Genomic DNA, 25,788 nt, shown 5'->3' with positions numbered 1-25,788 from the left:
CACCGTCAAACACGTCTACAGTGGTGCAGACAGCGTCTACGCTGGACGGCCATGCAGTGGGGATTAGTTCTATTCACTGCCGAGACTCGTTTTCACCTCAGCCACAGCGATGGGCGGATTCGAGTGTACCGACGTCGAGGTGAACGTTACGTCAATCATTGTGTCATGGAAGAAGATCGGTTCGGGGGCGGCAGCGTTATGGTATCGGCGGGGATTACAACAAGACTGAGGACCCGTTTGATAGTTTTTGAGGGAAATATCTATGGACAGCGCTACCGCGACGAGATACCGTGCATTTCCCATGCATGGCCCATGCATTACCTTTCAACATGACAACGCCCTGCCTCATATTGCTCGACGTGTTCAGGACCTCTTCAACAAAGCAACGTGAATGTCATCCCCTGGCCGTCTTGCTCGCTTGATCTCTCACCAATCGAGCACATGTGGGATGAGATGGATCGGCGCCTTCGACGTCAACCACGTGACACTCCAGGAACCTCGAAACGTGCTCTAGCAGATATGAACAGATATCCCACAGGACTTTGTGCGACGCCTGATCCATTCCATGAGACGAAGATGTGTTGCTTGCATCGCAACCAGAGGTGGACACACACGCTACTGATTTGTAAATTGACATTTTGGCATGTTCGTGTTTTTTTATAATACCAAGCATTTTCTGAAGTCGGTATGGCAAATTAAACCATTTGAACACTTATAGGACTCTTTTATCTGTTGCAAACCGAAATTGTTTCAGTTTTGGTAAAAAACATGACTTTGCATTAAATCTTATTTAATGTCACAGGAACTTTTGTTGTTCAGTATATATCACAAAATCCTCCATAAGCCGTACGACAAAATGATGTCTTCAAGTTTCCAATAGTCAACTTCGCCTTTACGTCGAGCAATATTCCAGCAGCTCCATCCTATTTTGGCCTGCATTTGCATGTGTTTGTGACGGTGCTACAATCTGGGCAAGATACGTTCACCTTTACATCACTATTGGTTTCATCACAATTTGAAGGTGATTCATACACATGATTAGGATATATGGTCGAAAACGTACAATAGACTTTTAGCAGAGATGTCTGGTGTCGAAAGGAATGTGTTAATGTTGACTGGTTATTCACTTGCATTGACGATTTATAGATAGTGTGATTACTGAAATGTTTTTTTTCTCGCTTTTATTGATATATATCTTAAGATCATCCTGGGGTTATGGAGAAGATATACCAAATATGATATTCCCGAGGTGTTCAATGTCAACTGCACAGGACATGTGTTACTCATAGGTCACAAGAAAGCTTTGGGTAATCACTTGTCTTTAAACAGCTTAATTCAAATCACGTAAGCACTACATATTTTTTTTAATAATATAACACGATAGGCACATACTAGAATCTAAGTATTATTCAGCAAGCATATCTTTTATGAACTTATAGAATACCGCAGATCTGCATCTATGGTGCATATAAATTATGTCAATAAAACTCACAAACGTTGTAGGCCCTTGTTTGATAATACCACGGGATGAACAGTGTTACGAGGCAACCTCCAAACGCTAATAAAAGATATATGAGACTTATTGTGTCCCGATAACTGCCAGTGTTTAATTTAAGTTTCGACCTAGCTGAAAAGGTTCTTTGGTACGCTGGGAGGAGTTTGGTCGTGCTCATGAATACTTGTGTAGACATGGTATCGCCCAACAAATAATACCTTTTCCGTTTGATTATCTCTTTGTATCGTTCGCACATATGCCCTGACACTAAAGTTAAGAACACCAATTATCAGAAATTACATTCTACATTTCAGAATGTCAAATATTATCAATATTTTATTCATAAAATAGCTGAAACTGGAGATGATCCAGAAATTTAAGAAATATGTAAAGCATTATCATACTATTTGGGATTCGTTGGGAGAATTAGATAACATAATCTAACATGTTGAACAAACTGATAAATTATAAAGATTTTTTCTTCAAAGCAACCAAAATACCCCGGAAACTGAAACTTGGCATCTGTGGTATGTAGTATCTCAATGAGTTAATGAATTAATCATGTAGACCTTTCAATCAAACCCAGCGCAACAAGTTGGTTATTGCCCCAGTGAAATTTGTTCTGGTTTCTTTTTTTTTGGTTTAGTACGTATTCAGCGACATTCTAGCTCCATGACGACGATATGCAAATAGCCGGGTAAATTCGACTGACTGATAGAATAAGCAACGTCAAACACTGTCGCTGCACCATTCCTCATTAGTGGAGAGGATAACAGGTATTAAAGTGTTCAAATGGTGATAAAAGCACAGTCAGGTGCATGGCCAGTTACCTTGGGGTAACCAAGAAAAAAGCAAACACGTGAGATACAGAAAATGCAAAATAGGCGCCATTATTCTTTTCAAAAGTCCCTGTTTTGTTTGTACCTTAATCGTTAAGCACACGTTTTTTAAGTGTGGCAATGTATGTGTGCAATCATGTTGCGTATAAGTATACAATATATATATATATATAATACCGCTATTTATTCTGGAAACTCAACACAGCTGCTACAATACTTTCGTATAAAGCACAGCCATGTGCATGTGCATGTGCATTGTCAGTTGACTTGGAGTAACCAAGAAGAAAACAAACTCGCGAGATACCGAAAATGCAACGTGGGCGCCAATTTTCTTTTCAAAAGTCCATATTTTGTTTGTACCTTAATCGTTATGCACACTTAAACGTTTTTAGCGTGGCTATGTACAAAATGTATGTCTAATACAAGTTATCTCACTCACAAGCACATAAGAAATCTGAAGTCCCCTTCCCACAAACATTAAGTATGGGATAGTCTATTCAGACATATACAGGACAGAATTGAAACCAGTATGCCTACTTCCTCCGTGATGTGTCAACCATTGACAATACCAGTACCACAGACTACCAATTCCTACAGCCAGGGACCACTCAAATGGAATGTGATGCCATACATTCAAGTGTAGAGTTTGCAAAAAAGAAAAGACCATGATATTTATTCCACATAGAAAGTCACTATATAAAAAAACTAAACAGTCGATCAGGACATTGGCTGTTCCGACTTTACTTTGATATAACTACAAAATCATAGTGTAGTTTTTTGCTCGGGCGAATGCATTTCTATGTCATTCAAAGAATAAATTATAATACTTGGTTTTACAGTACGCCTCTTGCTGAAAGTGGCAATTGTTCGACACTTTACAGAAAAAGTAATCGCATTATGTTGTATTTGCTAAAAGAGTCTTAATATCATGTTTGATTACCCACGTCATTGTCATTTAAGAAATTACAGTACTAGTAATTGATATTGCATCTGAAATGGAAATTAAAGGCATTTCTAGTTTCTGTTTAACGCCGCTTTTAACAGTATTCCAGTTATATCACGGCGTGTCAGCTTAATGTGGGAAGAAAGCCCGAAGTGATGCATGTCTCAGACGTTTATCACTTCGTAAAGCCCACGAGCACGGGTATGGTGCCGACGAACCTAGAAACATAATCGAACCCACAATAATAGGTTTCTGGCGTGCCCAAGGGAGTAACTCTGCAAAGCGAATCGCAGCGCCTCAGACGACTGGGCCACCCGTGCCCCCTTCAAGTAAGAATGTCAATAGGGGCATGAACATCGGTAAACAGTATTTCCCTTGCAGCATTACATTTTTTATCTAATGCTGATGAAACATTTCACGTAAGTATTCAATTATTTCTGTTGTTTACATAACAGATTTGCCAGTTGACAGTTGTGCTTTAATCCAGAGTGCCATATAATCGTTCGTAGTTCTGAACTTTGGGTTTGCTTCGACTGGAATCTCTTGTAATACAATTATTGTTTATTTTAAAATGATATTTTAGTATCTAAATCATTTCAAGATTTCATAGTTGCAGATAAAAAGCTGTAAAGAAAGATTCCGGATTCATAATGTTATGCAAGTTTTAACCGTTTTATTTTGTAATATAACATGAAGCGAGACAAGAAAGAAATAATGGTGTGGTCTTGGTTTGAATTATGAACTGAAATTCTGGATTAATTGAATTTAGATTCCAAACATATTTAAACAAGAGTCATCCATAAATGGCATATTCCCAGGTCTGTTGCAATTCGGAAATGGAGTTTGGCCACTTATATCCCACTTTTGGTTCATTGTCAGTTCAGTGAAGCCAAAAAACAATGCTGTTCTGTATTTTTCAAAATCCCAAATCACCGAACGTCACCAGTTCACCTCTAGAATGATCTGTATGGCAAGTTTCATCTAGAAATGGTCAACGGAAATGAGCACAACCCTCATTTTCAGTAAATGTCCAACTTGCCTCCATGACTGATCTACATACCAAGTTTCAACAAGAAAAGTTTTTGGTTCTGCTCTGGAAACGGAAAACAGACGGCTGACGGACGGACATGCTGATGGCTTCATCTGCTCGTTTTTTCAAACCGAAAATAAGAGAACTATGATTCAAACAAGTTGCGTAAGTTTCACATTTAATTTTTTTGGAAGACATAATTAGTAATTCCTTTTAGTTTGTTTCTAATTATCCAAATTTTGACCATGCATTAACGTTTATAGCACATGAGGGGCAGTAGAACAGGTTCAAGCTGTGCGACAAGTTTAATTCTTTACACGTAAAAAGAAAATGTGATTGATTGAATGCTCTGTACTGACTGTTTGTAACACAAGTGGTTGCAGCGAACCATTAATCCACTGTACATGTGTTTCTGTCGCACTTGCTAACATCCTGGGATCATGTTAATCAAACGTATAGCAATGTTTAATTCCTTGGTAGGTAGCACTGTTTTGCATTTTACGAAAAGGAAACAAAGGATTATTGTGTAAATCATTGCTTGTCAGAAAGTCGCTGTGAGTCGAAAGCTGCCTGCCAACGAGCGCTGTATTGGAAGTGCGTCAGTTATTAATGGGGACACCACTTTTTGTAAGGGTGGAAACACGGTGTAGGGATTACCTTGCATTCACTCTGTGAAATGTTGTCACCACAAACTAATGATTCAATTTGATAGACGCAGTGGAAGAACACATAGACAATTACGATTTGTAATTCATGTAACCTTGATCTTATTGAAGATGAATGTCACTTCCTGTTAATATGCCGTTTAATTATACTCTAAGAAGTATACATTTAAAAAGACAGTTTTATGTTTATTCAAATATCCACAATCGTAGCGCTTCTTTATCTTTTTAATTGGAAATGAGGTATCCCCAAAAGGTAAATATTCTATCTAAAATTACTTTTAGTAATCACATGGACCTTTATTTTTAGGTTCAACGGACGCGGATGTTCACAAACAGATAATGTTCCGGATCCAAGAAAACCTAAAACATGTAAAGTTTGTGTTCGGGGTTTAATGAAAGCAGTTATCAATGATTGGTGTTTATGAACATAAACTACATATGACTATGAGAGGGTAAGGTGAATTGCGTCTCTTAGCTCCGACAGGATCCGCTTGTCGATAACGTGTTCAGGCTTGCCCATCCAGAGATGCGACCTGACATCGCTCTAGGATCTGCTGATCGTGGCTCTAATTCCAGATGATGCCTGATTATGGTCTCGGGCACGCCGGCACTACAGCCGTACTCGCGAATTTCTCTAAAGTGGCAAACTTCTACGACTTACTCCCACTTTACGTTTGTCTCTACTGTATATCGATCGTCGCACTTGACACGATAACGTTGAACCTGTGCGTGACAGGTGTAATCCCAACAGAATATCGCCATGACTAATGCTGTATGTATACTCAACTTCTCAAATCCTGCCGTACACGAGGTGGGGTAAACTGACTTACTTGAGTATCGTCACAGGGTTCGTTGCTAGGAGCTTTTTTACTGAGGAATATAAGCACGGATAAAGGCGCATTGCAAACCGCACGTGGGGCTGATAGGACTTTATTCACCGAGGAAAAGAGGATAGCTGGGTAATTCAAACAAGTCACAGAGGTACTAATTTGATAAGTAACTTGAATATGCACCTCAAGGCCGTATTGAAAGAAAAAACTCCAGTTCAATTGTTCCTAAACAAATTCGTCAAAAGTCTTTCCATATATATTAATACATTTATACATTATATATATATATATATATATATATATATATATATATATATATATATATATATATATATATATATATAAAGCATAGTTAAGTTCTAACTCTCAGGCACAATACAATTAAAACAAGCGTGTAGTCGACGAAGTCATCCGCCCATTTTAACACGTTATGGTCCCAAACCAGGTATTTAACATTTTTTTAGTTACGCTCCGGAAATGAACACCACCCTTATAGAACCTAAGTCCGACTTGTTGCCATGGACACATGAACAATAACAAATTATATAATACCTAATCAGCAAAAGGCACCAGTTCAGTATGTGACTGTTAGACATGTAAAGTTTTGTAAGAAAGTATTTAACAGTTTTTGAGTTACGCTCAGGAAATGAACACCACCCTTATAGAACCTAAGTCCGACTTGTTGCCGTGGAAACGAAAACAAAAAAGTTTCCAAAATTCCTAAATTGCAAAAGGCACCAGTTCAGCATGAGTCGGATAGACATGCACAGTTACGTAGATAAATATTTAACGGATTTCTGAGTTATGCTCCGGAAACGATTTCGGGACGCAAGCACACACGCACACACGGACGCACGGACGGACGGAACCCATTTCAATATCCCCCGAAAACTTCGTTGGGGCGTTGGATAATTAAATAAGTGGATGTTGCTCTACTTATATCATTATAATATATATAAAGTCTACGCCAGAGAATAACCAGTCCCGGTTATTTGCCTTAACATATTCTATTGGGCAGAAAAGGCAAAAGAGCGCTACAAAATATATGGAACATATTCTACGAACATGGTAAGTGGTCGCATGTTACAACCCTTAAAGTAAAAAAAATATTCTTGATGAATAGACTTCATATCCGAAAAAAAATATCAACTTCATATGGCTATATTTGACTCGGCGCGGCACTTGGGACACCGACATGTACGGTTTTTTTTTTTTAACCAAACAGCATATGATTCTGGTGTGTGCTTAACTGTCATATCCGTAATACTGCAACAAAATGTCCATTATGTTATGCCTCAAACTCTGTCAATGGACACTTCTAACAACCCTCCACCATCTACAACTTGGTCTGATCTGCTTGGACTGAGTCCTCCTTTCCGTCGTTACGGTATTAGGATAGTAACGAGGTTACCTTGAAGAGTATCGAAAAATAACCTATGTAAAATAGTAAGTTTGATACAAATCTGTTAAAAGGGTTAGGGGTCATAAACCCTTTTATGAAGCCTGAATATAACAACCAGGTGGTCGTTGTAGAGAGGGAATCTGAAAATGATTAGTCATTTGCACATCTAGACAAAGTGATGATCAATTAATTCTGCGAAGTTTCATGATAAGTATTATTTCATAGTGATAACCCTTAATGTAAAAAAAAATATAAACTATCACTTCAACCCTTATTGTAAAAAAGATTACGTTAAGAGTTGAAATAAAGGTGAACCCGCAACCCTTAATGTAAAATAATGGGTCATGCCAAAACGATTGTCATGGTCAAACATGGTTTATACAGCGTGGCATGGTCCGAATCTATCTCCCAATGACAATTTGTCTACTCCTCTTGCAGCGCCTGGCCCTGTTTGGCTAATGTAACAGGTGGCCTTTGACGTCGGTGTACACGTCTCCAGGTCATGTCCAAGACGTGCTGTATGGGGTAAAGGTAAGGACGCATGGTTGGTTACTGCCGTCTGGTGATGTTTTGCTGCTGGAAGAAATCGGTAACGATTCGTCTACGTTTGTCAGGAGCTTTATCGTGTTGAAAGACATAACGTGGACCAAACGGCATAACTCCTGGCGCCAGTGTGATGTCTTGGTACTACTGTCCAGTGACCCTTCAATGGATAATATGCAGTGGAGTTCTGACAGTCATAGTCATTCTGCCCAATACCATTACAGACCCACCTCCTAAATCTGCAACCGCCTCTGTGGTCTAATGGTAGAGCTTCCGCCCCCAGCCGTCATACCAAAAGACGTTAAAATATGGTACTTGTTGTTACCCTGTCTGGCGCTCGGCATTAAGGGGCTAAAACAAGGACTGGTTGGCTTGGAGTCAGTATACTGTGTCTGAGTGGGGTATTCATGTTAAACTGCGGAATGGTATCTCAGTGTGCTAGCACTATAAATCGGCATCAGTCCGGACTAGTACAAGCAGCCACACACACACATACACGTGCATGCACGTCGCTATATAAGTGCAATCATCTTGGACGCGACGTTAAACCCCATTTCACCTCATCTCACCTAAATCTGCCTTACGTTGACGTTCACTTGACGTTCGTTGGGACGCCTCAAGACACGTCCAGGGTAAATCTGGACTCATCTGAAAACATAACACGAGATCATCGGCGATTCCCCCAGTTTCTACGCTTTAAACACAATTGACGTCTAGCTTTAATGTGTCAATTTGTTAACGGTTGTGGTCGTGGTCACCGAGCATGCAGATTTGCTGCATACAGACCATTTGTAATCGACTGGTCAGTAACGTGGACTGCAGTGGCCTGTCGCAAGTGAACAGCGTTGGATATTTGGGTTCCATTTTTTTCAACCTGGTTTCTAATTAATCGACCCTGTATTGTTGACTTTGGGCGCCCTATGCGGGGCCGATCCTTAAAATGTTGCGTCTGCAAAATCCTGTTCAAAATCTGCAAATCACATACGGAGACACATTGAACATAATTGCTACATTTCGCTGAGTTCTACAGAAAACATAAATATGTATTAAGAGTCGCGTTGTAGCATCACGTGATCACAATGTCACTAAACAAGCAGAAACGTAACGAGTAGCAGAAAGAGACAGGGCGCCAAAATGAGATCGTCATTGTCAAAACGCATGTGTAACAACAGACTCGTAAGTCACAGCAAAGTCACAAATCACTGGTTTAAAATTGTACCTCGTGGATCAATGCAGGCCGCAACACGTCGCCGCATAGATGACGTCAAACGCCTGATGGTGTTGCCTTGACTGATAACCATCCACATATTCTTTCCACATATTCCTCCCCATACCATGGCAACGCCGCCTCTGAATGGCTGAACTTCCTGGACACAGTTCTGAGCGAAGTGTTCACCTCTGCCGACCAAAGTGGCAAAACCTGCACTCACCAGAGAATATGCCCGGCCACAACAGCTATATCCACCTGTTATGTCCGTTGTCCGTCAATGTCATTCCTCGGTGCGACGTGAAGTTCCGGGGTAGAATAGGTCTTCAGCAACCCATGCTTGCCGTAAAAGGCGACTATGCTTGTCGTAAGAGGCGACTTACGGGAACGGGTGGTCAGGCTCGCTGACTATGCTGACGCATGTCCAGAATTACTGAAAGCTGGCTGTTGCAATTTAAGGATGGATCCGTTTGTCCCTCTTGATTGTCTGGTCCAGACTTGATTATTTACAGACCGCCATCATATAGCTGGAATATTGCTGAGTTCGGCATTAAAGAACAAACCCACCAACCATTTGTCCCTCATCCCTTGAGATGATACACTTTCCAAAAGTTTGGTCGTGGATCAAAGTCATGCCATCATCCAGTTACATGTGCTGGAGACCCGTGAAGATCCGGGGTAGAATAGGTCTTCAGGAACCCATGCTAGACGAAAAAGGCGACTATGCTTGTCGTAAGAGGCGACTAACGGGATCGGGTGGTCAGGCTCGCTGACAATGTTGATGCATGTCATTGATTCCCAATTGCGTGGATCGATGCTCATGAAATGAATCTCCAGACTCGACTAGTTACAGACCGCCGACATATAACTTGAATATTGCTGAGTGCGGCGTTAAACAAGAAAGCAAGAAAGAACGTGCTCGGATACCACGTTCCCTCCGAGTGCCGTTGCTGTCGTGGGATCAAGCGGTTTCGGAGATGTAACATCTCTTCAATGGGCGTGGTTATTCGTGGTTTCCCACTCCTAGGTCTAGCTGACCTGTTTGCCGTAAACGTCGCACCAACCTGGTTCTGCAAACACGGCTAAAAACGGAATGTTCCTGCCATGGGGACATGCGAGGCTCCCTCTTTCGGGATTAGACGAGGCATACATTTTGTGTCCTTTTGGTTACCATGTTCCGAAATAAAGATGTCAGAAGCTTTTTCATACCAGTTTTGCACGTGCATTTCGTCCAACGAGTGCAGACAGTGTTTTCTCAAAATGCGCATTTTTCATTAAAAGTTACACTTTTTCAAGCGAAGCTTCATCGTAAACATTTCGATGTATATGTGTGACATATTTCACCATGATTTCATTTCAATGTTTTACTTCATAAAATAACCAGACACAAAACATCTTGGTGTACTTTCTTTTGGACGTCAGTGTACATACAGATATATGTAAAGATTAGGTCGAACACACCCACCAAAATAGTAACATGGTTAAAAAATAACCAGATTTCACACGTTAAACATCGACGAGATAAAGTAGCAGATAAGTCTGGCGGATTATCAATATCATTGGCGTGCGCTGTATAAAAAAATAGTTTTTAGTTGTCACGTGTCATAGCTGTCACCGTCAACAAAGAGCACCAAGGTAACACCTGATTATAAAAGCTGCGCGACTCCACAGGTGAAATGTAGGAGTAGAGAAGCTTCACTTACACCTGCACTGAACCCAAGGCCTGAAACGATGAGGACGCTGTCGCCTTTAACTCTCTTCATATGTAAGTATGAAAGTATATCATGTCTTATGAGACCCGTGAAAATCCGGGGTAGAATAGGTCTTCAGCAACCCATGCTTTCCGTAAAAGGCGACTATGCTTGTCGTAAAAGGCGACTAACGGGATCGGGTGGTCAGGCTCGCTGACGGTCATCGATCCCAATTGCGTGATATCAATCGCTGGATAGTCTGGTCCAGACTCGTTTATTTACAGACCGCCGTCATATAGATGGAATATTGCTGAGTGCGGCGTTAAACAGCAAACCAATCAATCAATCAATCATGTCTTATGACGTGTGAAACACTCTTGTCCAATGGGGAATGACTCAAAACACATTCAGTTTTCGATCCGAGTGGATTCCATCACGCAATTGTACTTATCAGGTTAGAGTTGGTCAGCAGATCACATGCTTGTCGTTAGAGATGTTGACAAAATAAATTGACACGTACTGATACTCGTCTCACCAACTATGGCTCTTTAACCATACAAGAAGGATTGGTAAAACTATTACTGTAATTATTATTGAACCTATACCACCAAACCCGTTTTATTGTCATATTAAAATTATTCCCGGCCTGTCTATCTGAGGCAACAGTCGTGGAATAGGATGATTAAATACAATGTATATTATGAACCACACTAAATAGATGTGACAGGACCAACAGCAACCTAAAGCCTGCCTGGCTTGCTATTGGCATTTGTTGTGTTGTCGTAAAACAAGTGACGAAAACCCCTCAAGGATTTGCCGGCCAGAACCTCGCACCTGTCATAAGCTCCGATGAAAACGGGGATCTCTTGCTTACCACGTGTCATCGGACACATTGTATATTATCGTTATGGATGATTATCGGCCTCTGGTTTGACATGTGTGTCTTTGTGGTGTTACACCGCAATATCCAAGCTATATGACAGAGGCATGTGAATAATCGAGCCTGGATCACATAATCCAGTGATCGACACCATGAACATCCTCAATACAATTGGCATACAATGCTGTAATCAAACAAATCCACAGCTTATGGCTATCAGTATAAGTGTGCATAAGTGTATAACATTATCAAATGGAGAGGGGCGGGGGCGCAAGGGTTGCCCAGTCGTCTTATGCGCCGCAATTCGCTTTGCAGAGTTGCCTCCCTTGGGCACGCCATAAACCTATTATTGTGGGTTCGATTCCCGGTTTGCCCCGATTATGTTTCTAGGTTTGTCAGCACCATACCCGTGCTCACTTCGGAATTTCCTCCCACATTAAGCTGATACGCCGTGATATAACTGGAATACTGTTAAAAGCGGCGTTAAACACAATTCACTCACTCACTCGTGTCCTTTGGCTCATCCACTTAAGAATTAACGAAACACAAGCTTGGATACTCACAATATCTATGCTGCACGTCAGGCCATCTCCTTAGAAGATCGAACTGGAGGACCACAAAGCAGGCACTATTCGTGTAACTTTCAGAAGGTCCTTTACAGTGTTTGAGCCTGGCTTCCCTGCCACGTTTTCGAGTTTTCATTTTGATTTGATACAAAAGCATATCTGACCATGGTCACATGTTTTTGTCGTGTTCGGTTGAATCAGTACTAGTCACTGACTGGGGCCATCCTCGATTGATTCCTGGCATTATCTCGTAAGTTCGTGACATCCTGTGCTTACATTTAAGCTTGCCATATTCTAACCCCTTTGGGTTGTTAAGAAAGCCCGCCTTGTCACATACTAACAAACCCCTGCAACCTATGCTTGTTGTAAGAGGCGAATAAATGAATCAGCTGGTCAAGATCGGTGACATTGTTGATTGTATTTCATTGTATCCCTATTGCGTGGAGCGATGCCCAACATGTCAATCTCTGGATTGTTTGATCCAGGCTTAATCATGTACAGACTGTCGCATACAGCGGCGTAAAACAGCCAACAAACTTACTACCATCCACGTCCATCGTCACATACTAACGCGACAGCGCCTTAGGTAGTTGGGTCACTTGTGCCCTCAAATGTAGAGCAGAATTAGTCGTCCCTTTAGTGCCTTAACTGGCTAGTTTTTTTAATTTTAATACCCTTTTCCTCATCTGTATATCTATTTTAGGTGAGTCTGTCTAATTAGAATTAATATTTTGTTAATTTCCATGGCAACAACTTTGACTCTGTTCATATTGGTGTGTACCTGACATTGAAATAAGTTCTGAATCCCAATTCCATCGTTTTGATAGCTCAATAGCTGCTCTTGTATGCGGACAGTTTAAATATAAATTCTCTTATCACATAAAAGTCAGATGATTTTTTTTTTCCAAATTGTTTGGGGCTGGGGGGATTTGTCATCTTCTGGGGGCTCTTGTTTATTTTGATGTGGCTGGGTTGGTTGGTTTGGTTGGTTTGTTGTTTTACGCCGCACCCAGCAATATTCCAGCTATATGACGACGGTCTGTAAATAATCGAGTCTGGACCAGACAATCCAGTGATTGACATCATGAGCATCGATCCACGCAATTGGGATCGATGACATGCATCAACCACGTCAGCGAGCCTGACCACTCGATCCCGTTAGTCGCCTTTAACGACAAGCATAGTCGCCTTTTACGGCAAGCATTGGTTGCGAAGACCTATTCTACCCTGGATCTTCACGGGTCTGGGTCCAGTATGGCTTCATTTTATCCATGTGAACACAAGAACGATAACTGTATCCGATTGTTACAGTAGAATGTAGGCGTTACGGCAGGTCTTGCTTGTTCCTGTTGTCAAAGTATTGAATCTCTCTGATACCTCACAAATATACTTGGTAGGCAATTGCACTCATTATTTCTCAGTTGACCATCATTTATTTAGAAATTATTATTTTTAACCCAAGTTTTAAAATTAAATGAAGAAAACTGATGCTAAAACCTCTCGTTTCTGGTTTTTAATAATTTCAACAATGAATTTCTCAAACATATATATACTGAACCAAATTAAAAACATACTGAACCAAATTAAAAGCTTCACAATCCTAAAAATTTAACATTTTGACCAGTTATCATTGTGGGCCCTTATTGTGTATTTAAACAGTAATGGCCACGTATATATTGTCTTCAGATAACACCCGTTTTTGTGCAGGTGAATCGATCAAAATCATGTGCACAGCACCATATTGGCAAAAGTGTTTTTTCACGTGCAACTGGTCACGTGGCCATAATACCGCACGTGTTTCAGCAATACTTGTTAGCAGTCATTTACAAAAAAAGATAAACACAAGACAACAAAAGTCTTTACGGACATTTGTCATGCCACGCCTTTCAAATGTGCAACGTGAACGTGCCATCGGCATGCTGCAGACGGGAACGTCCGTAGCTGAAGTCTCAAGGACGATGGGTTGTAGTCGACGGACTGTTTAGGATTTACAGACGCGTCTACAACAAACGGGTACCACCGCTGATCGCCCTCGACCAGGTCGACCACGTGTGACGTCACATGCAGAGGATCGTCAGATTGTCTTACGTCACCTCCGTAACCGATTTTTGACGGCTACACAACTCACCTTCAAGCACGACGGCAATACTTCGGGCCGATTCTGACTCAATTACACAGACGTCAACGTCAATTGTGGGCACAGCGACACTGACGATGGACTCAGAGGAATTGGAATCAAGTCGTCTTCAGTGATGAATCCCGATTTAATCTTCGATTTGCTGAGTGTAGGGCGAGGGTGTGGAGGCGCCGTCATGAACGTTACGCCCAGTGTTGTGTACAGGAAGTTGACAGAATTCGTGGCGGAAGTGTCATGGTGTGGGGTGCTTTCTGTGGCAATGCACGTTCCAGGCTTCTTGTCATCCGTGGCAACCTCAACGCTGCTGCTTACCGCGACCAGGTACTGGCACCAGAACTTCTGCCTTTTATGGCAGCACATGGACCCGGTTTGATCTTCCAACACGACAATGCCAGACCCTTACTCAGCAGTTTTGACAAGGAATTTCCTTCAGTCCTTCAGAATGCGGGAGTCAACGTCATGGACTGGCCTTCAAGGTCTCCCGACCTCAATCCCATCGAACACGTCTTGGATGTTCTTGGCAGAAGTCTGCGCACTCTCCATCATGTGTTCACAAGCATCACAAGGTGCATGCGGAGGCGTTGTGTGGTAGTTGTCAACGCACATGGTTGCCATACACGCTACTGAACTTGTGTGCCATCAGATTCTCGTGCTTGGGACTTATGTTTTAAACTGTTGATGTAATTACCGAATACCGTAGGTGCTTGGAACAAATTATGGTTACCACCGTTAATTAAAATCCTTCTTTGGACATTAATGATTAAAAATTACATTCTCTGATACATTTGTCCGTTGTATATCATATATGGGATTACTTTTAAAAATGTGAAGTTTTTAATTTGACTCAGTATATTAAGTTAAGAGTGGCAATTTTGATTTGGTCTTGTCCCTGCTTGAAGCAGCAATTTAAAGCCTTTGATTTTATGACTGAAATTGTCCTTTCATGAACAACGTTAAGAAATTTAATTAAATTTAATATGTGTACAGAAGAAATTCCAAATTCATACAGACAGCATAGTAGGGATATGTATATTGTCCACAGTGGGCAAGGAGATAAGTCGCAAGTGTCCCGTCCACAATGGACAAGTAGATAAGTCGCAAGTGTCCCGTCCACAAAGGACAAGTAGATAAGTCGCAAGTGTCCAATCCACAATGGGCAAGGAGATAAGTCGCAAATGACCCGTCCACAATGGGCAAGTAGATAAGTCGCAAGTGTCCCGTCCACAATGGACAAGTAGATAAGTCGCAAGTGTCCCGTCCACAATGGGCAGATAAGTCGCAAGTGTCCCGTCCACAATGGGCAAGGAGATAAGTCGCAAGTGTCCCGTCCACAATGGGCAAGGAGATAAGTCGCAAGTGACATATAGAAGACAGCGAATCGCCCTCGTCCGGCTTCGTTCAGCCATCAGAGCCAATCTTCTAGAAACTGTAACCACGCGAACCCATTTGCACAAGGTGGTCTATCAAAGTGTTGATACACAAAGATAATAACTCTCAAGAACTTTGTCGCAGGCCGTTAATGAAAATATCTAGAAACAACTGCACTTGAAATTTTACGAGCGCTTCAATCTGCTGCTAATAAAAATCATCAGAAACTGCCCAAATATAATGCAATGAGCGTCTACCGAATCTTAACAGAACCAAAGAAACAAAGTTACAATCATTGTTCAACTATAAAATACATGGCCATCAAGCATTCAGTACACCATGACACTTAGATCCCTGATACTAATTAGGTTATCGTACATATGTGGAGCTCAGTCAGGATGGTACACAGGCCCTCCTATCTATTGAACAAAAGAAGCGTTGGATGGGTTAAAAATGAAGGCGTATTGGTTGCATAGTTTCCGTATTGGAACCTGTCATGAAGGTGTGCTCCAATCAACAGGGATGTCATTAAACAAGAATAGAGTGATAATGAAAACGTGGTTATAAATTCACAGGCTTATTAAGAGCAGCTCATTGAATAAATGACAAGAATAATAAAGGTAAAAAATACATTATATACTGATAATAATCGCTGATTAAATAAATCAAAGCAAATACAGCAGTTGTTTTACAGTAATAACATGAGAATAGGTAAACAAGACTTTGACAAGATATTGACAAAATGCGCAGACAACCAATTAAGTCGGCTGCGACAAATTAACATCTGAGTTTAACGCCACACTCAGCAATATTCCAGCCATATGATGGCGGTCTGTAAATAATTGAGTCTGGACCAGATAATCTAGTGATTGACATCATGAGCATCCACCCACGCAATTGAGATCGATGATATCAACCAAGTCAGCGGGCCTGACCACCCGATCCTGTTAGTCGTCTTTAACGGCAAGCATGGGTTGCTGAAGACCTATTCTATCCAGGATCTCACAGGTTAACGGCAGGAAGTGTATTTCGGCGAAATGCGGAATTTAACGGATATGATCGATTGTGTTCGGTTGCCGATGGAGTCGTTTCCAGTAGCGGCTGTGTGGTGATTTCTATGAGAAATGCTGTTACAACGATAGTTACTGCATTTACACATTTGAAATCCCGACGAAACAATGTTATCTATTTGAAACGTAATAGTCTTTTCATTTAAAGACTAGGTACTTGAAAATTTTGCTTTCGCAGATTTTATTGCTGATCTTTAGAAATAATGTTTGTGTTTAGTGTCATCTTAAGGCGATGATTTAGAGGACGACCGATTCCTGAATTATAATACATTTACACGTCTCTTTGCAGTTTAGATGTGTTTGTTTGTTATTAACCAACGCACTCCAGATATATGACGGTGGAACGGGATCGGGTGGTCAGGCTCGCTGACTTGGTTGATGCATGGCATCGATCCCAATTGCGTGGATCGATGCTCATGATGTCAATCACTGGATTGTCTGGTCCAGACTTGATTATTTACAGACCGTCGTCATATAGCTGGAATATTGCTGAGTGCGGCAATTGGGATACGATGAGATGCATCAACCAGCCTGACAAACACCAAAACATTTCGCTATCTCTCACTTAATCTCACTTGCAGGCAACAGCCTCCGTAGTCTAGTGGTAGTGGCAACAGCCATGCATTAAAATAGGTTCATCGATTACATATTGTGTACATGTAGCATCAGTATTGTTTTGACAGAGTGCTCTGCATTGACTCCTGTGCTAAAGGCGCGACGAAATGTACACATACATGGGGGTCATTTTGAGAAGAATAAATCTGTAATCGTTCATATATGTACTTTCCTAAGGACCGGAGACGCCACATGTAACATGCGTCAGTGTTGGGCATGACCGAAGCCCGTTAAACTCTCGCGAGTCATGCTTGCTGAAGCAGGTCATCCATCCGCCAACGTCCCACGCTGCCCGTGTACGATGACACGCTGTTAACCAATGACTGAGCCTGACCACCCGATCCATCTAGTTGCCTTGTTTGGGACCTATTCTAACCTGAACAGAGTGAATGAATTGTATTTACTGGCACAAATTATGTCCATGGTATAACAATTCTTACAGTCAAAAAAGGTTTAAAACAGTTTGACAGACAATCTAGAAGTTTGTGAGTGAAAAAGAAAACATACTGCTTCTGTTTTATTGCATTTAGCGACGTTTTTTTATGTAGATTCTTACACCCTTATCAAGCTGGAGTGACTAGACAAAGTAATGAGTGATTATATACATGATATGTTGTAATAGTAGTAGTATTCAGTTCTAATATTTGTAAAGTGATTCAGGCGATGCTACTGGGTTCACGCGACTGTCGTGGGCTAAAGCGATTCAAAGCTCCAGAGGATACACTTAGTCAGAAGCTGTGGTAATATAACTTGGTGTAAGAAACATCCAGTCGTTTTGAAACTAGTCCGAACGTTCGTAAAATGATTTAAAAATGTTTGGGCTAACCTGTGAAGATAATTACATATAGACAAAAAACAACGATCACTGAAATCACTTGTCAATCCTTATCATGATAAATCGGCTTGTTAGTCCGAAGATCAATTATAGGTGTGATGTGGTTTTTTTAATTCTCAAACAAACACAGGGTTCGCTCAGTCATGATAAAACATGTTGGTATTGGTCATGGACAGGCATAGATTTACACAAATACAGTGATTCACTTATCTATGACCTACGAAAGCACAGAGGGGTTACTATATCAACAGAGAAGCCATGGTTACATACGTTATAAAAGCTCCACCATTCCAACCGCTCGCAAGTGGAGGTCGAAGTCGTCACAGAGAGTGAGATATTTGGACTTGGGCCTGCCAAGATGTTCAAGATTACCATTGTACATCTGCTGATTGTGAGTTAATTTCACGAATTTCACTAATTTCAAACTATAACTATCTATTCTAGCGTTGTTCTCTTTGGTGGATATTAATTAGGTGCAGTTAAGCAACGTTGATCGCGGAGAGTAGTTGGATGGGTGACCGCGTTCGTCAACTTCACTTTTGAATTTCTAGGGCTTATGTCCTGCCCAACACTGAAGCACATGTAGCACATGTGGTGTGTCTCCTTATATTTTAGGCAAGTCATCTTGTTAGAGTATTCGAAATAAGCAGTGAATGGGTACCCATTATTATGAGATGGTAATGTGGCTGTTAACCTGGCGCCTCACAGACAGCTTGGGTTGTATATGTATACTGTCAAGGGAGCTGAGAATGATAATCGAGTGCACACCGGTCCATAGGCCTGGGTAATAATTTGAGCGTGTTTTAGACTGTGGATTTGGCACATTATAAACATACACATTGTTATCATTATTTCATTTTTACTTCTTTTAGAATTTATAAATGTCCCAGATTAAAACTGTTATATTATTGTCCCAACTGACTTGTGAGTTTTAAACCAAAATGTTTGCATATGTCATTAGCGTTACGTGCGGTATTGCTTTCGAGCTGAACATTCTTGTACACTGCATACACTGCTAATGGTGAAGAACGAGTAATCTGTGACACATTGCTCATTAAAAAGACTTGATGTTAAAACACAAATGATCACAATTTAAAACAACAATTATCAATTCCATATTTACTGTAATTCATGATAATGATCGAACAATATGAGGCTAATGGGCTCAGATATTATGAAATTCATCAAATTTCTTTTCACTCATTGGTTTTCCCAAACGCCTGTCCCGACTGAAATTGTGAATTTTGAACTGTTATATGGTACACTTGTGATACAGACGATAACGAAAATACATACGTGTTGTGTACTTGTTTGATAAGACTGTCTCTTAACAATGATGAAATATTTCGCGTATTTAAGAATATCAGTACTGGAACATGTCATTGTGGCTCGGACACAGTTTTATGTTATATTTATTTTCATAAAATTCATATTAAATTCCGTAATATCACGGAGTGTCAGCCTAATGCGAGAGTAAAGTCCAATATTCCTCAGGTCTTAGGCAATTTCCACGAAAAGCATAATATTTTTTGAGATTACATTTTTTCTTACCTGATTGAAAAAGAGCAAGTGGGTGGAAATGCAAGTTCCGTAAATTCAAGTATTCAGCTATTCATAGTATTTACTGTTCGTGATTTAGCTCTGATGGTAATCTCGTCACGATATGGCTGAAATATTGCCCATGTGACGTTAAATAATAACTCACTCACTCTGATGGTAATGGCTGTATGCATCGTCCAGAACGTACAAGCGACAAACAAGTGCACCAATGCTGCCAGCTGCAGCAGTCATGGTACATGTGAAGGGGCCGATGACAGCAAAACATGCAGCTGTACTGGTGGTTATGGCGGAGAAACATGTGATACGGGTTAGGAACTTTCACATCTTTTTTCAGAGAAATATTGGCATTTTGAATGCTGCTCATTTGAATCTCAAATTACTTTTTGCGTTAACACCCGTATATTTAAATGACAGCTGGCAATAACTTTCATTATTAACCACACAATTTAAGTAAAAATCACTGTGTGTCTCAAATTTGGTAATGTAATCTACAGATGATTTCGTCTTTTGTTCCCTGGCAAGACACACTGAGAAACATTCTAGCTAACGACGGCGTCCTTAATGGAGTCGAATCTGGACAAGAAAAAAATGTAACTGATAGCACAGTTAATGTTTCACGCCGTCAGGGTACAACGGCAGCGAGTCTGACCGCCTCTAACGACAAATAAATGTTGCTGGAGACATATTCGTACCTGAATTCCCATGTAGGTGATGAACAGCTAATTGAAAAAGTTTATATGCTGTAACTCTGTATGAGACAAAATAGTGATCCTGAACACACTTTCACTGCACAGTATACGTCATTAACGTAAATACTATTTCAGCTATTTCCAGTTGTCAAAACTCATATTTGATCGTTCATAAACGTGTACCCTGTCCAAAGTACAAGGTTGCTGCGACTGTCACTCGTAGTGTATGTCTAGAATGAGATTGACACATTATTTCTCCATCCATCAAAAAAAATCGCAAAAGTAATCACTAAACTCCAAATAGGACACACCAACCTAAATATCCACCTAAAAAAAGAAAAGAAAACACACTACAGGTAACTGCCCACACTGCAAACAACTAGAAACCCCAGAACACGCACTCATCCACTGCAAACACTACCTAACACATCGAACCGCATTACAAACCACCCTCAATCTAAACAAGGCTCTCACTCTAGAAGCAATACTAAATCCACAAAATAAACTAGAAAACTTCCAGGCCTTAGGCGTATTCTTAATGAAAACTGATAAAACGCATCTAAAAACAAAATAATCTACCAAATCAAAATCACATAAACAAACAAACATCCACCATACCAGGCTCCCTTAGTTCTCGTCCCCAACCCCATCGGCATCTATTCCAAATCTCAAAATTCCCAAATTCTATATAAGCAACCCCTAAAGCCCCCTCTTAGGTTGCACACACCACTTTCGCCCCTTTCGGAAACACATGAAATGGCCTGGCCGGGCCCGTGTGCGAAATACGCATCAGTCGGAAAACGCACGTCACATCTCCAAAGTAAGTAAGTAAGTATGTAAACCTGACAGAGGACATTTCTTTAGATATACATCCACTGATGCTTGAGAGGAGGGGTCGTCGCATTCATATTGAGTCGCATTTTTGGCTAGGGACCAGCGGTCGCATTCTTTTGGAGACGCATTAATTTCAGGATTTACAGTATTTATGAATACAAAATTGTCTAACAGTGTTTCAAACAACATACTGAGTAATTAATAGAGTTATAATTAGTCTATCACCATTAGTTATGCATTATTTGATACGAGAGTGCTGTATATTTCTGACAGCTTCATGCGACATCAATCCGTGCGAGAATGGAGGAGCGTGTTCAGTTGAAAACAGCGCAATTGTCTGCAAATGTACATCTGGCCACGGGGGAGACAGATGTGAACTCGGTATGTCCTCTTCTGTTATTATCATTCGAAAAATGCATTTCCATTTTTATAACAAATCTCTACTAACAGCAGAGTAGATTGTACAATTCCGCCTAGGTCATGAGTATGTATTTATGTAACACTATCAGATAGTGATGATACCAGGTGTTTGCAAATAGGTGAGCGTATCCTGTCCCACCTTTGGGGCATTATCATTAGGTGCACGGAATGAAATGCAACATGGTAATGTTTCAGCATATTCTTCTTACTTCATGATAGTTTGCCTTAAAATTCCTCTGGTATGAAAAACGGAGCATATATAGTATGTGTTGTATGTCCGTCTGTAGTCAATGTTTGTCTGGACCATATCATATATAACAAATAGGTATTCTTACATGACACATTGCATTCATAGTGGTCTGTTTGTCTGGACCATGTCTCTTAAGCAAATGGCTATCCTTTCCCGAAACATTGCACACACAAAGTATATATATAATGATCTTTTAAATTATTTGCTAGGCATTACTTAGAAGTTTACGGATGACAAGGTAGACAAAATTTTATGGATAACAACATCCATAGAGGATTGACAGTAACAACAATCCGGTGTTGATTGGGCGGGATGTTTTACCTACTTGTACGTCAGATTGTCCACAGATTGTCAAGAGATGCCAGTGAGGCCATACTGACCAAGGCTATGCTTCCCTGCGAATCTGACACAAAGCCTGAATGTCATGGCGTGGGCAATACGTCTACATCTGTTACAAAAATGCATTTTCATTCAAATATCGAGTTGGTTGACAGTGATGTAAGATAAAAATTAAATAAAGTATTAAGTATTCTACTTGAACAGGCTTTATTGAAAGGTTATATGGTCACATTTCCTCTAACGACAAATAAATGTTGCTGGAGACATATTCGTACCTGAATTCCCATGTAGGTGATGAACAGCTAATTGAAAAAGTTCCAGTTCAATATCACAAAATGTGCAAATCATATGCTGTAACTCTGTATGAGACAAAATAGTGATCCTGAACACACTTTCACTGCACAGTATACGTCATTAACGTAAATACTATTTCAGCTATTTCCAGTTGTCAAAACTCATTTAATATTTGATCGTTCATAAACGTGTATCCTGTCCAAAGTACAAGGTTGCTGCGACTGTCACTCGTAGTATATGTCTAGAATGAGATTGACACATCATTTCTCCATCCATCAAAAAAAATCGACAGAGTAATCACTAAACTCCAAACAGGACACACCAACCTAAATATCCACCTAAAAAAAGAAAAGAAAACACACTACAGGTAACTGCCCACACTGCAAACAACTAGAAACCCCAGAACACGCACTCATTCACTGCAAACACTACCTAACACATCGAACCGCATTACAAACCACCCTCAATCTAAACAAGGCTCTCACTCTAGAAGCAATACTAAACCCACAAAATAAACTAGAAAACTTCCAGGCCTTAGGCGTATTTTTAATGAAAACTGATAAAACGCATCTAAAAACAAAATAATCTACCAAATCAAAATCACATAAACAAACAAACATCCACCATACCCAGCTCCCTTAGTTCTCGTCCCCAACCCCATCGGCATCTATTCCAAATCTCAAAATTCCTAAATTCTATATAAGCAACCCCTAAAGCCCCCTCTTGGGTTGCACACACCACTTTCGCCCCTTTCGGAAACACATGAAATGGCCTGGCCGGGCCCGTGTGCGAAATACGCATCAGTCGGAAAACGCACGTTAAATCTCCAGAGTAAGTAAGTAAGTATGTAAACCTGACAGAGGACATTTCTTTAGATATACATCCACTGATGCTTGAGAGGAGGGGTCGTCGCATTCAAATTGAGTCGCATTTTTGGCTAGGGACCAGCGGTCGCATTCTTTTGGAGACGCATTAATTTCAGGATTTACAGTATTTATGAATACAAAATTGTCTAACAGTGTTTCAAACAACATACTGAGTAATTAATAGAGTTATAATTAGTCTATCACCATTAGTTATGCATTATTTGATACGAGAGTGCTGTATATTTCTGACAGCTTCATGCGACATCAATCCGTGCGAGAATGGAGGAGCGTGTTCAGTTGAAAACAGCGCAATTGTCTGCAAATGTACATCTGGCCACGGTGGAGACAGATGTGAACTCGGTAGGTCCTCTTCTGTTATTATCATTCGAAAAATGCATTTCCATTTTTATAACAAATCTCTACTAACAGCAGAGTAGATTGTTTGTACAATTCCGCCTAGGTCATGAGTATGTATTTATGTAACACTATCAAATAGTGATGATACCAGGTGTTTGCAAATAGGTAAGCGTATCCTGTCCCACCTTTGGGGCATTATCATTAGGTGCACGGAATGAAATGCAACATGGTAATGTTTCAGCATATTCTTCTTACTTCATGATAGTTTGCCTTAAAATTCCTCTGGTATGAAAAACGGAGCATATAAAGTATGTATTGTATGTCCGTCAGTGGTCAATGTTTGTCTGGACCATATCATATAACAAATAGGTATTCTTACATGACACATTGCATTCATAGTGGTCTGTTTGTCTGGACCATGTCTCTAAAGCAAATGGCTATCCTTTCCCGAAACATTGCACACACAAAGTATACATATAATGATCTTTTAAATTATTTGCTAGGCATTACTTAGAAGTTTACGGGTGACAAGGTAGACACAATTTTATGGATAACAACATCCATAGAGGATTGACAGTAACAACAATCTGGTGTTGATTGGGCGGGATGTTTTATCTACTTGTACGTCAGATTGTCCACAGATTGTCAAGAGATGCCAGTGAGGCCATACTGACCAAGACTATGCTTCCCTGCGAATCTGACACAAAGCCTGAATGTCATGGCGTGGGCAATACGTCTACATCTGTTGCAAAAATGCATTTTCATTCAAATATCGAGTTGATTGACAGTGATGTAAGATAAAAATTAAATTAAGTATTAAGTATTCTAAGTGAACAGGCTTTATTGAAAGGTTATATGGTCACATTTCATAACATTATTAAATGATGAACACGATAATGCAACAGTCATGACGCAGACATGAATGTTTTGTACTCCAGCCTCTGGTGCTGCTACCATATCGGGGCACTTCCTTCTGCTCACAGTTGTTGCTGTCCTCGCAAAGCTGAACCTAAACTGAATACAACGGGACCGGAACAAGACCATACTGTCTGTTAGATGTGTAAAATTTGCCAACAAGAGTTGGAAGAAGTAGATACAGATTGTATTGAATGTAATGATTGATTAATTGTGTTAATTAGACACGTGCTAAATGTTGTCACAGTAATATACTCCACCATTTTGAACAGTAGACCAAGTGTACAGAAAGTACTGATGGTTTTCCTGATGACATTTACGACAAGTATTATCCTGATCAGAAATTTGAACAGCGGATAAAGGGAACATATTTGCGAAAAAGAACCCAAGCAGTATATCTAGAAAAGAACAAGTCACTGTGTGTTATTCAGGCCTGCATTTCAGGGCTATTTCGTATTTTGTCTGTTTCATTACAATGAAATTACCTCACTGTAGATAAGAAGACAAAATTCATCCCTGGTTACTTTTAGGCCATTGATGACATGTTACTGATGACGTGGAACTCTCCCCCAGTGACCACCGACACAGAGTAAATGTTATCTACTTCTTACCTACTGTGACAGTGAGCGATTATTACCAAAGGGTGTTATTCTATTATTGTGTATATGATGATGAATAATGACTGATTTACTTATTAATGAATAAAACATGCATGCCAGTGACAGTGAGCGATTGTTACCTACCAACCCAAAGTGTGTTCTTTTATTTTGTATATGATGAATAGAGAGTGATTTTCTTTAAAATAAATACATGCATTCATTTCACGTGTAATCTTGTTTCTTTGACGGATAATTTCACAAAGTGGGGAAAATGGGCCAGGAGATAACCGCAAAGTTTACGCCTAATGTTGTGGTTTATTAACTGTGTTTCTATTAATTTCTATTAGATATGGAAATAGGTTTGTAGCTTTATTTAAGAGGCACACACGAAATGTGGTAACAGTAATATCATCCAATATGCTGAACAATAGACCTATTGTACAGGAAGTACTTGGTTATTTTCCTGATGACATATACAAACAGAATCATCCTGATGAGAAATTGTACATTGTGCATAAAGGAACAAATACATCCATATTTGGAGAACGA

At 40.3% G+C, this 25,788-nt stretch overlaps 2 protein-coding genes across 3 annotated transcripts in view; one reads left to right on the top strand and one right to left on the bottom strand.

Moving 5' to 3' along the window:
- Positions 1–25,788, bottom strand: part of LOC124128341 (fibropellin-1-like) — a 416,047-nt gene that overhangs the window by 215,576 nt on the left and 174,683 nt on the right. The gene's annotated exons all lie outside the window — the stretch shown is intronic.
- On the top strand, positions 10,614–25,432 carry LOC124120795 (delta-like protein A). Its single transcript, XM_048386722.1, has 4 exons — positions 10,614–10,719; positions 21,473–21,580; positions 23,621–23,728; positions 24,664–25,432. The coding sequence occupies exons 1-4, from the start codon at positions 10,686–10,688 to the stop codon at positions 24,741–24,743; spliced, it is 330 nt and encodes a 109-aa protein (XP_048242679.1). The 5' UTR covers positions 10,614–10,685; the 3' UTR covers positions 24,744–25,432.

The sequence above is a fragment of the Haliotis rufescens genome, unplaced genomic scaffold, assembly GCF_023055435.1.
Source record: "Haliotis rufescens isolate VD_foot unplaced genomic scaffold, xgHalRufe1.0.p SCAF_6, whole genome shotgun sequence".
Taxonomy (NCBI): Eukaryota; Metazoa; Mollusca; class Gastropoda; order Lepetellida; family Haliotidae; genus Haliotis; species Haliotis rufescens.
This window is presented reverse-complemented; position numbering and strand designations above follow the sequence as displayed.